General features: G+C 46.0%; 1 protein-coding gene across 2 annotated transcripts in view; it reads left to right on the plus strand.

The window, feature by feature from the left end:
* Positions 1–18,490, plus strand: part of LAMA5 (laminin subunit alpha 5) — a 217,036-nt gene that overhangs the window by 1,152 nt on the left and 197,394 nt on the right. For both annotated transcript variants that reach the window (XM_040330485.1, XM_040330486.1), the window contains exon 2: positions 9,941–10,093. In XM_040330485.1, coding sequence (XP_040186419.1) covers positions 9,941–10,093 — 153 coding nt within the window. The remainder of the gene's footprint in view (positions 1–9,940; positions 10,094–18,490) is intronic.

An 18,490-nucleotide genomic window follows, 5' to 3' on the forward strand; every position in this document is an offset into this window, starting at 1 on the left:
TTTATGGTGTGTTTTGTATTTTTTTATGCATGTTTTTGATGCGTTTTGCATTTTTGGGGTGTGTTAATGTTGCTAGGAGGAGGTGTCTGTTGTCATGCAGGAAACGCACCATGTACATGCATCTTTTAGAGCAGGGGTCTCCAAACTTTTCAAACAAAGGGCCAGTTTTCTGTCCTCCAGACTTTAAAGGGGTGGTTCACCCTAAAAACTACTTTTTTTTTATTAAACTGGCCCCCCACATTACAATACGATTAAGGCTATTATTATTTTTTTGATGCTGTACATACCTTTGTACAGCATATTCACCCGTTGCGAAAGGAGCCGAACGGCGATGCGCATGCGCAGTATAGTGCCGACTCGCCGTTCGGCTCCTTTCGCCAACCGTGACGCGGCTTACACGACGGGGGGAGCTCGTTTTTGGTCAAAATGTCAATCACAGACATGTGAGGAACGCCCACTTCCGCGGGACTCGCAACCCGGATGCACGGGTGAATATGCTGTACAAAAGTATGTACAGCATCAAAAAAATAATAATAGCCTTAATCGTATTGTAATGTGGGGGGCCAGTTTAATAAAAAAAAAGTAGTTTTTAGGGTAAACCACCCCTTTAAGGGGGCCCGGATTGTAGCCATTGGGGGCAGAAAATGTCCTCGGCCCAACATCAGTAAGGGTAAACATGGTCTCCATGTTAGTGGTCAATAAGAGGAGGAATAGTGCTCCATCACTGGTGTCAGTGAAAGAAATAGTGCCCCATTGTTGGTGTCAGTGGAAAAAATAATGCCCCATTGTTGGTGTCAGTGGAAAAAATAATGCCCCATTGTTGGTGTAAGTGGGAGAAATAGTACCAAATATCATATGGAAGAATAGTCCCCCTAGGGCCAGATAAAGGCTAGCAAATGGCCACATCCGGCCCTCTGGCCACAGTTTGGAGACTCCTGTTTTAGAGTGTAAGCTCCTACGAGCAGAACCCTCTGATCCCTCCTGTATTGAATTGTATTGTAACTGTATTGTCTCCCTTTATATTGTAAAGCGTTGTGCAAACTGTTGGCGCTGTATAAATCTTGTATAATAATAATAATTTTTTATGCGATTTCCGTTGGAGCCAAAAACGCACTGTACCGTGTGAAATAAAGTTCCAGCACTTTTTTAAAAGATGCACAGATGTGAACATGGCCCATAGAAACTACAGTAAAACCTTGGTTTGCGAGCATAATTCGTTCCAGAAACTTGCTTGTAATCCAAAGCACTTGTATATCAAAGCATTTTTTTTTTTACAGGGTATAAAAGAGAAGAGAGGCGCCTCTAAGTGATGCTGGCGGAATTTCCGACAGTGTGTATGGGGCATTAGGAGAAAAAAAAACACACACCACACTGCACCAAAAAAAAGCACCTGCACCTTTCCAAAAATGTGAACAGCATATGTTTTTATCCTCACAGGGTGGTACTGTGAGTGTGAATATAATTAAAAGCGCCACATCCCAAAACTGATAGCGATTTTTTGTTAGTGAACTCGTTATGGACTTTATAGGCACCAAAGTACACAAAAATCTTAAAAATATATAATTTTTTTGTTGTTGTTGTACATTTTAGTTGTTCGTACAAGCAGAGCCCGCCAATAAGTCGGCACTGTACAGCGCTAATCACAGGCAGTGAGACATTTTCCCGATCTCTGCAGCCGCGGAAATGTCTCACTGCCTGTGCTTAGCGCTGTGCAGACTTCCTGGCGGGCTCTGCACATGCGGGTTTCGAACGCGCCTCAGCTCATCCTTAGCAGGTTGCAGTTTGTATATTCCGAGGGCATTTTGCATTTTTCAATACACGTTTTTGATCCCTTGAAATCTATGGAACCAAAAACCAGAAAAAAGTCCATAAAAGGCACAGATGTGAACGTGATCACTCCCTGCACATGAGGGCTGCGAACACACCTGAGCTCATCCTTACAACCCACACAGGAGTGAACCAGGCCTAAGTGCAATTTTAGTAGACTTTGGGGGGGGGGGGGGGGAATCAAGTCGTCGTCGTCCTACAAAAAAATGCATAAAGCATGAAAAACACATGTAAAAACTTGCAAAAACGCACGATAATGCAGCAGCACTAGTGTGAACCTAGGCTTAGTGTAGAGATGGCTTGTGAGACCTTTCTTCTAGGAGCCGAGGACGACTGAGGTGAGTTGTAATTGTTGGAGGAGAGATTTTACTGCGCACAGCAGACTTCCTGTCAAGGTTTCCTATGGATGGAAGCCAGAGCCAGGCTGTGATGAGACCTGGAGAAGGAGGATCAGGGAAAGACTTTAGCTGTAGTCTGTCATGTTGACTGTAAACAGAGAGTGAAAGGGGTACGGAGTGTCTGTGTTCATGGATGTGATGTGAATGGGAGATTTTTCAAATCTGGTATTTTATTGGCACTTTTGTGGCTATTGGCTTCACTTTTTGGTTTTCAGTGGCACTTAAAGCGGAGCTCCACCCTAAAGTGGAACTCACGCTGATCGGAAACCCTCCCCCCCCTCCGGTGTCACATTTGACACCTTTCAGGGGAGAGGGGGGTGCAGATACCTGTCTAAAGACAGGTATTTGCACCCACTTCCGGCCACAACAGTCTCGGGCAGACTGCGGGCATTACGTCACCTCCCGCTGCCCCCCGTTGTGTGCTGGGAACACTCGGCTCCCAGTACACAGCAGGAGCCAATCGGCAGGCGCAGCGTGACTCGCGCATGCGCCGTAGGGATCCGGGCAGTGAAGCCGGAGCGCTTTACTTCCTGGTTCCCTCACCGTGGATGGTGGGGGGAGCAGCAGAGTGACGAGCGATCGCTCATCCTCTGCTGCGGACGGCGCTGGACTCCAGGACAGGTAAGTGTCCTAATATTAAAAGTCAGCAGCTGCAGTATTTGTTGCTGCTGGCTTTTAATATTTTTTTTTTAATGGCACATCCGCTTTAATGTTTTTAATGGCTTTGTAACATGATAATAATCTCAAGTTAAGAGGCAAAATTATTCTATATAGTAGAGCAGGGGTCTCCAAACTTTTCAAACAAAGGACCACTTTATTGTCCTTCCTACTTTAGGAGGGTCAGATTGTGGCCAGCAGGGGCATAAAATGTCACGGGCCCAGCATCAGTGAGAATAAATATGGTCTCAGGGTTGGTGGTCAATAGGAGGATATATCTTCATGGGATTCCATGGAAGATACAGTGCCCCATTGTTGGTGTCAGTAGGAGGAATAGTGCTTCCTATCAATGGAAGGAATAGTGCCCCAAGGGCCGGATTAAGGCTAGCAAAGGGCCACATCTGGCCCTTGGGCCACAGTTTGGAGACCCCTGTAGTAGAGGCCTAAGGCTGGAGTCAGGTGTGTACTTTGGGTGTCTATTGATAAGGTATCATAATGCTAACGCATGTTATGTGCAATGGTAGCCAATTGAAAACAAATGGTAGCCAATGCACTCTAATGTGCTAAAAATTGTACCGAACATTCTATTCTAATGCAGCGCACTACTTTGCAATTGTGTTGCCTTAGGCCTTGGGAATGTGGCCACCTGGGGCTGTATGGTGCATAATTGAGGCGTATTCCCTCCCCCTGCGTACAGCTGCCAATAGAAAGCAATGACTATAGGCAGGTAAATAGATATAGATAGATTTTGCAGCCAATATCTTGATCTACGTCTTATCTGATTGTAGGGTTGGGACAGCCCTGTGCAATAGTTACAGCACCCAGATGGATAAAATTCATCACGGGCCCTTGGTACATTGTCTGCAGTGGGTAAAGGTAAAGTCTCGCCTTGCAGTCGGTTGCACTGTAGCCACTGTGGCTTACACTCTATCCAATCGGCCAGAGAAGTCTTCCTTCTACCTAGGTAAGGTAGCAGCTTTGCCCCCTCAACCCCATTCCTTCATATGACATTGATGAGGATTGCAATAAGCACTGGGAATTCACCCCATTTGCATTGCCTGTATTGGAATGACCCCATCAAACCCCAACTGCCTACAAGTCCATTCTACCTGGGAAGTGACAAACTAGTGCACAGCTTTGACCAATTGTGTTATCCACTTTTTTACTGCATAATCATGGAGGTTGTAGCTGGGCCCTGTGGACATCCACTGGACCCTAGGCTCCTGCCCAGGTTGTCTTCTGGGTGATCAACCTCTGCAGTTTGCATAGACTAAAGCTTACCATACACATTAGGAACTGTCTAAAATCTTATTGGTTGGTGGCACCGTCGGCACCATACTGACTGTCACCAGTGGCCACTGGTGCTCAATTATTTTTTGGGGGGGGGGGTGCAAACAAACTGCAAAAAAAAAAAAATCCATGCAGCCACTGTGCCCATCAAACGCCACCAGTTTGCCCCCTCAAATGCAGCCATTTACAGCACTTACCTTTCTCTGGTCAGCGCCGTCCTCCTCCGAGTCCTCGATGTCTTCTCCCATCCTCGATGTCATCTCTGCGATGATTGGATGTCCGTTAGGTGTCCAATCACCGCACCTGTCGCTTCAGCCAATCAGATGACCTGTAACCAGACCCGGTGCACCTGATTGGCTAAGATGCGAGTCAGTGTTAGGGAAGCGACTCCCTAACACAGCATTGTTTAAACCGGGAAGGCACAGCCTGTACGCCCTCTGTTCAACCATTTGGAAGCAGATTAGAGCCCACGGCTCTAATCAGGAAGCCATTTTAAAGCCTCTGGCTCTAATCAGGCACTTCCAAAACGCACCCACCGCTGTAATTCAGATGGCCGCGCTCAACAGGGGGCCGGTCACCTTAATAGAGGGCGGCAGCTGTGACATTACTGGGATTCATGCAATGCATGAATCTATTGTTGATTGACAGTTGCAGGAAAGACGGGGTGGAGCTCCTGCGCCCACTATGGACGCACCACCACTGCCTGTCACCCTTCGACTGAAAAATTGAAAGGGTGGGGTGGAAAGCTGTTGGCCGGATGCATCTGCATTCAATCAGATGTAGGCACTGTTTAGGTATTCTAACAGATAGCGGTGTCAAAGGTCAGAATACAATAGCCACAACAGGAAAGTCCTTTATTCTGGCTGCTTAGTGTGGATGGAGAATTCTGTTCGATTTCTTTCGTTCAGCCAGTCTATGGTTGTATGGCCAGCCTAAGCAGAGGCGTTGCTAGGGGGGGTGCGGGGGGTGCGGTCCGCAACGGGTGACACCCGCTAGAGGGGTGACACCATCCCGTTTTTTTTTTCAGCTGACATGCCCAGCCTGCCCTGTGCAATCCCAGCCTGCCCTGTACCACCCCAGCCTGCTCTGTGCCACCCCAGCCTGCCCTGTACCACCCCAGCCTGCCCTGTATCACCCAGCCTGCCCTGTACCACCCCAAACAGCCCTTTACCACCCCAGACTGCCCTGTACCCCCCAAACAGCCCTGTACCACCCCAGCCTGCCCTGTACCACCACAGCCTGCCCTGTACCATGCCAGCCTGCCCTGTACCACCCCAAACTTTCCCACGCCACCCCAACTTGCCCTGTACCACCCCAATCTGCCCTATGCCACCATAACTTGCCCTATACCACCCCAACCTGCCCAATGCCACCCTAACTTGCCCTGTACCACCCCAACCTTTCCCATGCCATCCCAACTTGCCCTATGCCACCCTAACTTGCCCTATACCACCCCAACCTGCCCTGTACCACCCTAACTTGCCCTATACCACCCCAACCTGCCCTATGCAACCCTAACTTGCCCTATGCAACCCCAAACTACCCTATATCACCCCCAACATGCCCTATACCACCTTAACCTGTCCTATACCACCCCACTACACCAACCTGCCACTATACCACTCTATACTACCCTAACCTGCCACTATACTGCCCTATACTATCATTTACAGGGGCTGGTTTAAGGTGCTCCCCGTGCCCGTGCGCTGCCTGCTTGGTGCTGGACAGCCTAGACAGAGGGGGGGGGGGGTGACACCATGTTTTACCGCACCGGGTGACACCAACCCTAGTGACGCCACTGAGCCTAAGTAAGCCTTATTGGCTGATACTTGGCATCTTTATGGGTGGTCGGCCAGAAGTTTGCCTTTCTAGCCAACAGAACATGATTTGAAGGGTTGGTGGGTAGTTGTAGGACAATGTCACACAAGAGTTTTCCCGACTTCATTTCTTTTAGCTGGCAATTCTTAATATATGACCGGATCAAAATGATTCCCAATGGTTTTCACTGTGACATAAAGTTCACTGAAGTACAATGGCAATACAAAAATACTTGTCCTGATAGCCTGAGCGTAAAGTCTTTGGAACATTCTTAACGAGTTTCTTTTTTTTTAAAGGCGGAGTGTTTCTATGGATGATTGATCTAACAATCCGTGACTGATTTTGCCCTATGGCAGTGCAGAAGCTGTTGCATACATTTTGATTGAACCCCTAATTCCCATTGTAGAATTATCAGCCCCTCTATTTACAAGTATCAGCAGAGCTGCAGATGTCGCCCCCATCGCCTTTTCATCCAGGTCGCCTTCACAGGGTTTGGCTGAGCTTCTATCTCACTAATTGCTGCATGGCTCCCTTATCAGAGCTGCCAGCGGCTCCCTTTGAACTGTGAAACGTCTGACCTTGCTCTGAGAGCCATACAAGTACTTAAGAGCCCCCAGCAGGATGCAATCACGGTTTAATCAGGAGGGTAGGGCTGTAAAGCATTCATTTCCCATTGATAAACAATGAGATGCTAAATCTGCCCGAATACATACATTAATCAAAGACATTAATACAGGGGACACCTTATTTCTTGCAGGATGGAGGATAGGGAAGTTGGCTTGATGCATGTGGTCAGTATGCCCGGTGCGATCTGCTTGAAGAGCAATCCCCCTTTTTTTATTTTTTATTATTTCGCTTTTCTTTTTGCATAGTGCTGATATCTGACGCCTTTACTTAAAGCGGAGGTTCGCCGAGGGACAGATCGGCTTTGGGTGAGGACATTGGGGGCGCCCAGGAAAGGTAAGTGTCCTAATATTAAAAGTCAGCAGCTACAAATACTGCATCTGTTGACTTTGACTATTAGGACACTTACCCGTGCTGGGCGCCCGCGATGTCCTCACCCGAAGCTGATCTTTCCCTCGGGTGGAGGCGCCACCATCTTCGGTAAGGGAATCAGGAAGTGAAGTCTTGTATATCTGTGTGTATGACTGTGTGTCCCAAGCGTGTCGAGATCCCACGGGGTAAATGACCGCACCAGCCAGGAAGATACTGGCTGCAAAAAGCGCCCAGAGGCGATTCAGTTCCAATGTGTAGCGCTATACAAGTCACTCACTCACTCATATAGCTAGATTCAGTAAGAGTTACTGATACGCCGACCTAACTCAGAATCTGCGCCGACCTAGGTTTAAGTGTATTCTCAAACAGAGATACACTTAAACCTATCTAAGATACTACGGCTTGTGCCGTCCTATCTTAGGGTGCAATATTTTGGCTGGCCACTAGGTGGCGCTTCCATTGTGGTCGGCGAAGAATATGTAAATCACTAGATACGCCTATTCACGAACGTACGCCCGCCCGTATCAGTAAATTTTACGTCGTTTGCGTAAGAGATAGGCCGCCTAAAGATAAAGCTGCCCCCAGGAGGCGTAGTCAATGTTGTATGGCCGCCGTTCCCGCTTCGAAATTCGAAGATTTTACGTTGTTTGCGTAAGTCGTCCGTGAATAGGGATTTACGTCGTTTACGTCCACGTCGAAATCAATAGGCCCGTGCGGCGGACTTAGCCGCAATGCACACTGGGAAATGTAATCGCACGGCGCATGCGCAGTTAAAAAAAAAACGTCAATCACGTCGGGTCAAGCCTAATTATAATAAAACACGCCCCCTCAGCCGAATTTGAATTAGGCGCGCTTGCGCCCGCCGCATTTACGCTACGCCGCCGTAAGTTAGGAGGCAAGTACTTTGAGAATACAGTACTTGCCTCTCTGACTTAAGGCAGCGTAGCGTAAATACGCTACGCCACCTTAAAGTTGCGGCCATTTGTATTTTTTAGGTCTTATGCACACAGGCTCCTGGGGTCAAATGATGTAAAATCCTGGCGTGTTTCTCTCTCCACAGGTATTACATATAGCCACTCTTAGAATTCAAGGACTCTAAGTAGGTATACGCTGGTACTTGCGTGAACATGTGCATTCATATGGATGTACGCCCCTAGGCTAGGACTGCCTATACAGTGGCTAACTGGTTACCTTTTTCATTGGTTAGAATCCTAACCATGGCACTACCTGCCTGGAGTTTGCATATTCTCCCTGTGCCTGTGTGGCTTTCCTCCGGGTACTCCAGATTCCTCCCACACTCCAAAGACATGGGGGTAGGGTAATTGTCTTCTGTCTAAATTGGCCCTAGTATGTATGAATGGGATTTAGCGACCTTCGTCTGTAAGCTCCTTGAGGGCAGGGACTGATGTGAATGTATAATATATATGTAAAGTGCTGCATAAATTGATGGCGCTATGTAAGTACCTATAATAAATAAAAAATCCTGGAGCGTAGGTCCGTATGCATGAGTGTGTGTACACAAGCACAGATGTATATCTGCGTACAGCCATTGATTTCTAAGGACGTCCGTACGCAGCACTTGTGCTTCTCAGGCAGGGAAATATACTGGAATTTGAGCCCCAGGCCTTAAGAGTGTAATCTGGCAGGTCTGAAAGCATGCTGCCATTTAAGTGACATGCTTTCAAAATGATCTTGCTTGCAATCAAGTCACACTGAACCAGGGCCGATCCGCCCTATAGGCTCACTATGCAAGCTGCTTAGGGCCCCGCAAAGCTGCGGAGGGCCCCCCAAATCACTAGAGGCCCCGCTTGGTGAGAAATAATTTTTGGCCCCCCTCACCCAGCTTCTCAACTCGCTGGCTGCATGGGAGAAGAGGTAAGAAGTCGGCACCCCCGCTTCTCACTTTAATGCAGTGGTTCTCAATTCCAGTCCTCAGGCCCCCCCAATAGGTCAGGTTTGAGGATTTCCCTCAGATGAAAAGGCTGTGGTGATTACTAAGGCAGTGAAACTGATCAAATCACCTGTGCAAAATAATGGAAATCCTGAAAACCTGACCTGTTGGGGGGGCCTGAGGACTGGAATTGAGAAACACTGCTTTAATGTAAGATGTAATGACAGCAGAAAACCCCCCCCCTTTAACTTTAATGTGACATGTCATTTTCCGTGCCCCCCCCCCCCCCCCCCGCTTCTCAACTGTAATGTGACATGTCATTTTGCTTAGAGCCCCAGGGAGGTCAGGATCGGCACTGCACTGAACCCTACATACAGTTGTTCTCTTATAATTTTCAGCATTTACTTATGGAAATAAAACATATGTTTAAAGGGCAGCTATTGTTATGTTGTCAAAAAGGAAAGAAGGGGGAAAGGGGTAACAAACCCCGGGACTTTTAAGGTATGTTGTATTCAAGGTAATGGTGACACAATGAAGTATCATAAAATTCATACATTTTATTTATAAGATAATAAAACATGCAAAGATATAAAACATCCATATCAAGTTTAGGGAAGTGCTACCAAATGCATAAATGATGACTATGACAAATACCGCTCAACATGTTTCACTCAAACGAGCTTCCTCAGGAGTTTCCGGTACAGTACATATCATGCTGATAAATAACAAAAGAATACGAATGAAAAATCAATTGAATTGTTTTGGAAATTAATAAACAAATCAATTATATCAAAATTTATAAAATGGATCAGTTGCTCAATCCATAAATATATAACACGTGGGTAATATGGAATCCTAATATATGAAGGAAATATATTTACATCCATAGAGAAGGGGAAGAGAGTCTCACCTAGGCTGCCAAGGCACTGTGTATAAACTGGATCAATATGTAATTTGCTAGAGGTCCAACATAGGTTCAAAGGAGGCCCACCCAGAATATAGCTCTATATTGTTATGTTGTATTTGCTGATTACTTTATCGACTGTCTTGGTTTTGATTTCAGGGGCAGTACTGTGACATCTGTCTAGCTACCGGTGGGGAGAGAGCGCACCCGATCACTAATGCTATCGATGGCACGGAAAGATGGTGGCAGAGCCCTCCCTTGTCCAGAGGACTGGAAGTCAACCAAGTCAATGTCACGTTGGATCTGGGGCAGGTATGTGTTACCTTTTTTATAGAATATTTTGTACAAGTATCTTAACCTTGTCTCATAAAGGTGGAAGCCATGTGATATTTGTTTATTAGATCATAGAATGCAATTTCAGGGGTTACACAGGGCCGTCTTCAGGGATGGACTGGCCATTGGCACTACAGGGAGTTTCCCGGTGGGCCGATGGCTCAGTGGGCCGGCTTCAGTGACAGCGGACCGCCGCCCCCCTCTGCTCCTCTGTGTCTCCCTTCCCGCAGCGCTCACGAGGGGGGAACAAAGAAGCAGGGGGAGGACCAGAGGAGCATGGGGGAGGGGACAGACAGCTGACTCAACAGCTATGGCCTGGGAGTTTCTCACTTCTGCCTAATCTTGTCCCATAAGGGGGGCACCAAACTGATTCTTTGCCCCAGGTGAAATAATGTTTAGCTTCCCCACTGTTACTGCCTATAAGAGTACCAGTACCAGCAGTTCTACTCTAATAAAGTAGAACAGCTAGTGGCTAGTCTAGGGAGAGAGAGGGCTTGGGTGGCCATGGGAGAGACCTGTCAAAGTGGGCCAGTCTGGATGAAGTCCAGGGCCAAATTTTTGTCCCAGTCCAGCCCTGGCCGTCTTTAATAGTGATTGGACCCTGGGCCAAACATTTTCTTGGGGTCTCCCAAATCCACTTATCAACTATTTGGGCTCAAGGGGCAGCTACTTTGGGCACCACAACAATGACTGCGCCCGGGGGCATTTTTACCATGATATTAATGGAAAGTACATCAAAAACTGATTCTTCACTAACAGGGAGCGGCTAATAGTCTTATAAAGGCTGCAGTGTAATGGAAGCAATGAAGACTTCTTTATGGAGTTGTTGCTGGTGATGTGCATTAGAGATCGTGTTTTGGCCTTCTAACATCCACCCATAATTAAAGTATTACGGTGTCCGCCATGGCTTTATATGGAGCATTGTTCCGAGGGCTGAGCTTGCATTCTTGCTGGTGGTTACACTGCTGTTGGCCCCTAATATTGTGACTCCTTTCGTCTGTCTGTGCTGGAGGAGGAGGGGATGGTGCATTTAATTGTGTTTTATTGTGTCTGCGGAGCCCCTCCCCCAACACACATTTCAGGACAATGTGACAACGGAGAAATACTCTGAGAACAAACTGCTACACTGCTGCGAGGTGACGAATAGCAGGGACTCCATCATGCAAGCTGCAGCATTCCTGGCCTTGAAGAACTTTAAGACCCAGAAGTCCAGTTTGTCTGTGTCTATGCCAGCCAGGATTAATGCACTTTACTTTGGACATTAAACTATTCTTTTTACATGCTGGGAACTGGGTTTTTGTTTCACAGGCTGATTAGATTTAAGGGCGTGATGCCAAGGCAAAAAAGGGGGAAATGCCCCCCTGGATCACTCTGGAGGACCTACTTTACTGCTACAGACTTGGAAAATACTATAGAGCAGGGGTGTCAAACTCCATTTTCTTGCAGGCCACATCCATCTGCATTATGGTTGCCCTCAAAGGGCCGGTTGTATCAGCACCCCACCCCCCTTACATCAGATGTCAAACCCCCCCACCATCAGAAGTTGAGCATCCCCCCCCACTATCCCTTACATCAGGGCACCCTCTTGCCTTGTGCTGCTGCCAGGAAGGCTGGACAGAGAAGTGCAGGATCAGGTGGAGTCCTGTCTTCTCTGCTGCTGAATGCTGAGACCAGGTGGGGGCGGAGACAAGGGGGGGTGAGGGCCACATGAAATGGCTTGGAGGGCCGGATTCGGCCCGCGGGTCTTGTGTTTGACACCTGTGCTCTTGAGAGTGACCCTATTGAGCCTATAGATTGCTTTGCCAGCCCTTATCCACATATAATTAACATAGTTATCCCCCCCCCAATGCTCACTGGATCACTGAGCCTCTTGGAGGAACAGAAAGCTTACCAGGCATAAGATCCAGCTGGGTGAGACTTCTCTTTGGATAAGGGTTGCCCAGTCAGCAACAGCAGGGTTAGCCAACCATGGTGATGGCCAAACTGACATGTGGGGTGCTGACATTCCAATATAGATCAGGTGATAAATGAAAGTGTTACTAAGGCCCCTTTCAGTCGCATGACAAGTCGTACCCCATGATTGCCAATGATAACCATTCATTCCTGTACTACATTGGTCCGACTTTGATGCGAGTTGAGGTCCCCAATGGGACGGAAAGTGAAGGTAAACCTCTGCAATGGGACAGGAAGTGAAGGTAAACCTCTGCAATGGGACAGGAAGTGAAGGTAAACCTCTGCAATGGGACAGGAAGTGAAGGTAAACCTCCCCAATGGGACAGGAAGTGAAGGTAAACCTCCCCAATGGGACAGGAAGTGAAGGTAAACCTCCCCAATGGGACAGGAAGTGAAGGTTAACCTCCCCAATGGGACAGGAAGTGAAGGTTAACCTCCCCAATGGGACAGGAAGTGAAGGTAAACCTCCCCAATGGGACAGGAAGTGAAGGTAAACCTCCCCAATGGGACAGGAAGTGAAGGTAAACCTCCCCAATGGGACAGGAAGTGAAGGTTAACCTCCCCAATTGGACAGGAAGTGAAGGTAAACCTCCCCAATGGGACAGGAAGTGAAGGTAAACCTCCCCAATGGGACACAGGTAGCAAACAAAACTTGACAGGGGTTATAACCCTCCCTTACTCTATCCAAAATGAAAACTTTAACAATCATTTGGCCATCTTTGTAGTATTGGTCTATGGGCAGCCTCACAACATTTTATGTTGTTTTTGTTACTTTTGGTTTTGTGCCCTGATATGAAGAAATAGGCAATAAAATACTGGGAGATTTTTTGGCAGTAACCCTGAACTCCTAGTCAGTTTTGTAGTGTGCCTATAATTATAGCTGATAACAATCAATTCTTTTGTGGCACAGGCCAAAATCTGTTATTATTCAGTTAATTGATGAAAAGAGAACTAGGCACCTTTCAGGCCGATCCTTGCCGGTGTCCTTGGCTCCCAGCACTAATGATGTAAGATGACTAATACTAGTTGACATTTTTCCGTTTATTGCAATCTTAAATGCACTATTATAATCCAGTGTGGGAAAATTTGCGAAGTCACAATGTTGATACATTCCCTGGATGGTTGTAATGGGGAAGTAATGTTTCCAAGTGAAGAATGTATAGAACAGGCAGAACGTCAAGGTCATAAGGGTTGGCCATTCACTTTTCATTGAAAGTGGAAACATTTTTGTTTTCACACAACAAACTTTTGAATTTTTGCAGATGCTACTTCATCCAAAGCCAAAATTGTTTTTAGTTCTGGATCCAATAGGGAATTGCTAAAACTTCCTGTCAATTCTTTTTTTTGTTTTCTTTTTTGCTACTTGTATCCTATTGCGTGATTTTGCCCAAATATCTCCAAATTGCAGAAAATTCTCTGTTAGTTGTCACTTCAACAGATGTCCCCATGGGAACATGTTCTCTGTATTCTTGTTTCGGAGACAACTATAACATTAAAGTGGAAGTTTATTCAAAACCTAACTAAGTCTAATACCGCGTACACACGATCGGAAATTCCGACAAGAAAAGTTTGATGTGAGCTTTTGGTCGGTAATTCCGACCGTGTGTAGGCTCCATCAGACTTTTTCAGTTGGAATTTCCGACAGAAAAAATTTGAGAGCTGGTTCTCAAATTTTCCGACGGGGGAAAAGTTCTTGTCGGAAATTCCGATCGTCTGTATGCAATTTCCGACGCACAATAATCCTACGCATTAGGCTCGTCGTAGTGTTGTACGTCGCCGCGTTCTTTACGGTCGGAATTTCAGACAAGATTTGTGTGACCGTGTGTATGCAACACAAGTTTGAGCCAAAATTCCATCTGAAAAAAATCCACGGATTTCTTGACGGAATTTCCGATCGTGTGTACGCAGCATAAGCCTAATCTATCTAGCCCTGTAAAGAAAAAATCGCTATACTTGCCTGTTCTTCAGCTGGTCTGATCCTATGCTGAGCTGTAAGAGGCTGATGTGAATAAACCATTAGTATTTCCCATTACTTTCTTGATGACAGTGGTCACCATAATACATTAATCTCCCTAGTGGGGCCACCAACGGCAATAAAAACCTGAATTGTTCCTAAGGGCTTGTTCACACTTGCCTTAGTCTCTAAGTCTCTCACCTCCTCACCACCTGCTTTAACCCTTGAACCCTGCACTAGCGCACATTAAAGAGGAAAGTCCAGCCTGAGTTCGTTTGGCTGGTCTTCTTCCTATGGGTCACAGGCGTGCAATTTGTTTTGCACTCCTGTGTCCCATTTTCAGCAGAGAGCGGTCTGAAGTCCACTCTCTGCTGACGTCACGGATATCAGTCCAAGCACCGCGTCATCACTACAATGAAGTCTGGATCTGCCAGGTGCCTGGATTGACACCCGTCTCAGCCTCTCAGCGAGTCGATGAGAGCCTGAGACAGCCGATCCACCCCCTCCACAACTTAGTGCTCCAATGAGCATGGGGGGGGGGGGCAGAGCGGAGAGCTGCTAATTGACAGTCGGCAGTTCTCTGCTCGGGGAGCTGTGAGAACCGAGCCACCGGTGGTGTTCGTTTTCTCGGTTCTCAGTGCAGAGGTGGTGGGGGACCGATGCTGCATCCACCTAGGTAAGTATGATGGAGGAAAAAACTCAAACCCATACTTCTCTTTTAACTGCATGCATTGCATTTGGTTGCGGGACACTTGCAGAGCAGCCCCATTCAATTGAATGAGTAGCAATTGGTTGGGCTTAAAGTGGAATTAAACCCAATGTAACATTTTCAAAAAACAGTTGCATTCCCGGCATCCATGCTGGCTGGCATAGACACAGACAAACTGGCCTTCTGGGTCTTAAAGTTCCTCAAGGCCAGGAATGCTGCAGCTTGCATGATGGAGTCCCTGCTATACATTTCCCGGCAAAATGATAGGAGGGTTTACTTTAATGCTCACCAAAAACAGCAGGGGTTATAATTGGATGCAGCTAAAAGGAGAGCAGTCGGGGTTGTTAAAATGTGGTTCAACCATGGAGATTTTGCCACTTCTGAACTGAACTGAACTGTGAATGAGCCCTTTATCCAAAACTAAAGTTAAAAAGCTTTGGCTTTAGATTAAAGATTATAATATGGCTTTCTATATGTTTTACCAATTGGACAAAGGTTTTTTTTCCCTTTAAATATAGATTAAGGGCAAGCCTTTGGACCTTTTCCTAAAACTGCATCTAAAAGCCCTGGTTGGTGCCCCCTGGGCATTTATTGTCTTTTTTTTGTTTTGTTGTGTTTTGCTTTTCTCAATGTATGTTATTTTGCAAACATAAAATAAAGATTATACAAAAAAAAAAAAGCCCTGGTTGTTAGCACGACCACAGCGACATAAATGAAGCCATATTAACAGTGTACAGGTATGGGAGTGGTATATATTTGCTCTCATCCGTGCACAATATGGAAATTTCAATGTAGGGTTTGATAGCTATGATATAGTAGAGAAGCCAGTCGGTGGTTCAGCATTCGGTCCAATCTCCACTGGCTGACACGTGAAAGCCCATCTCACCTCAATCTTGAACATATACCCCTGACAAAATAATGTGGTGTCCCCAAACCTTTTATCTATTGTGTATCAGCAACCTCCAAAAAATGTATTGTTCATTTCATAGTAGATGGGTTGTGGTTGGTTGCTGGTGTTGCTTTGCACTTTACTTTTAGCCTCGCCAAGCTTTTTGCTGTCCCTCTTGTACTCTTGTTACCATGAAACCTCTTTCAGTCTCTGAGATCTTTGCTGCAGTCAGGTAGATTGGCATGAAGAATGTCTTTGTTTCCTGTGCTGCGGATATGTATGGAATTCCAGTTATCCTGGGATCAGTCTGTACCTGTGCAGTCTCTTGTACATCCGGAGAGAGCTTACAAATTTCTCCCTTTTAACAAGAGTTCTTGACATCTTTGGTGGCACTTATGTCCCTGTTAGTTTAACCCCCTGATGGCTAAGCTCTTCATCAGTTAGTTAAATATAGTGGTCTGTTTTATTATTATTATACAATTTTTTTTTTTTTATAGCACCAACAGTTTGTATAGTGCTTTACAAAAAAAGAGAGACTGTACAGTTACAATACAATTTGATCCAGGAGCGTTAGGAGGACCCTGCTCGTGAGAGCTTACAATCTAAAGACTTTATCCAAAAGTTGGTAGCTATAGATGAGTATATTTTCTTACCAAGAGCTGTCTCTCCATAACCTGATTGCCAAGCCATGAGCAACATTTGCAGTATTGTATTCAGCAGATGTGCTATGGATAGTTCTCCAGGTTCCTTGGCAAAATTGGTCAGCAGATGTGCTATGGATAGTTCTCCTGGTTCCTTGGCAAAATTGGTCAGCAGATGTGCTATGGATAATTCTCCGGGTTCCTTGGCAAAATTAGTCAGCAGATGTGCTATGGATAGTTCTCCTGGTTCCTTGGCAAAATTGGTCAGCAGATGTGCTATGGATAATTCTCCGGGTTCCTTGGCAAAATTGGTCAGCAGATGTGCTATGGATAGTTCTCCGGGTTCCTTGGCAAAATTGTTCAGGAGATTTGCTATAGATAGTTCTCCGTGTTCCCTGACACAATTGGTCAGCAGATGTGCTATGGATAGTTCTCCTGGTTCCTTGGCAACATTGGTCAGCAGATGTGCTATAGATAGTTCTCCGTGTTCCCTGACACAATTGGTCAGCAGATGTGCTATGGATAGTTCTCCGGGTTCCTTGGCAAAATTAGTCAGCAGATGTGCTATGGATAGTTCTCCTGGTTCCTTGGCAACATTGGTCAGCAGATGTGCTATGGATAGTTCTCCAGGTTCCTTGGCAAAATTGGTCAGGAGATGTGCTATGGATAGTTCTCCAGGTTCCTTGGCAAAATTAGTCAGCAGATGTGCTATGGATAGTTTTCCTGGTTCCTTGGCAAAATTGGTCAGGAGATGTGCTATGGACAGTTCTCCAGGTTCCTTGGCAAAATTGGTCAATGGAAATCGGGGATCCCAGCATCCTCCAAATTTAAGCCTTTATGGATAGCTTTAAGCTGTTCATTGATTCCATTGGCCAGTATTAATTTATTCTAGCTATTGGAATGAGTGAAAGCTCAAGGTCTAAGACTGCTTTCACACTGAGGCGCTTTGCAGGTGCTATTGTTTATTTTAGCGCCTGCAATGCGCCCTGAAAGAGCCGCTTTCACACCGGAGCGTTACGCTGGCGGGACGCTAAAAAAAGTCCTGCCAGCCGCATCTTTGAGGTGCGGTAGGAGTGGTAAAAATACCATAGCGCCCCTGCCCATTGAAATCAATGGGGTAGCGCCTCCAAACTGCCCACAAAACGCAACAAAGCAGCGTTTTTGCGGGCGGGTTTAACCCTTTTTCAGCCGCTAGCGGGGGTTAAAATCTCCCCGCTGGCGCCCAAAAATCGCAGCAAAGACGATGGTAAAACGCTGCTAAAAGCTAATAAAGCAGTAAAATTCCCCAGCTGATTCAAGCCAATAGATTTAATCTCCAGTTTATTCGACTTGAGAATAGTGGGACCTAGTTGGCATGGGTTGCTGTTCATATCTCAGTATTATAAATGTGCTCTCCAGGTGGGCAGGTAGGCTTTAGTCGATGAGGCGTGGGATCTCATTATATGGAATGTGCTTATGGTGGATTTAGAAGACACCCCTTCTCTCCTCAAGGAACATTCCTTAAATACCTGAGACTTATAGGTGGGCACCTCTCCTCCCTAACATAAACAGATAACTTGCCTCTGGCTTTTGTCACCGTGGGTTCTTCTAATCCTTTCCCATCAAACTGTCATGTCTGTGATCATTTTTGCTCCATATTGGGGCTTTTTAAGGCTTTTGTGTAAATGGAAAATTGAAATATGATGGGTTTGGATACAATGAACTGCCTTGTTATCTAAACCTGGTTGGTAAAGACTGTTAAGCCGGTCATAGATGGTTTCTGCTGAACCAGCTGAGATTCAAACCATGTATGGGGCAGGCTGCTAATGTGGGAATCAAGCGATTTTCTTTGATGTAACACGTGATTGCCGGAAAGAAAATCGCTCTGTCTATGGCCGGCCATAGTCCTGTAGAACAAAATGTCCTTGATAGCACATTATAATTTGTTTTATATATGTTTGCATTTAAAATACTGTATATGTAAACCCAATCAGTAACATTTCATATCATTTTGAACCTGGTAATGTACTTTTAAAAAGTCTTTTACATTTTTTTAACTCTGCATCTTTTATAAAAATAATTTCCTTGTGATCCTGCCATCAAGGTGCTTGTTCTGCCGCTTCCCGTTATAGTGTAAAAATGCTCTGTCCCTGTCTCTTAGTTGTGCTTCTGTGTTGTCATTTTGTTGCATGGTCTTCCAACAGAGACCTCAATTGGACCTTTCTACACACAATGGACAGACATGGTCCAA

The sequence above is a fragment of the Rana temporaria genome, chromosome 12, assembly GCF_905171775.1.
Source record: "Rana temporaria chromosome 12, aRanTem1.1, whole genome shotgun sequence".
NCBI lineage: Eukaryota > Metazoa > Chordata > Amphibia > Anura > Ranidae > Rana > Rana temporaria.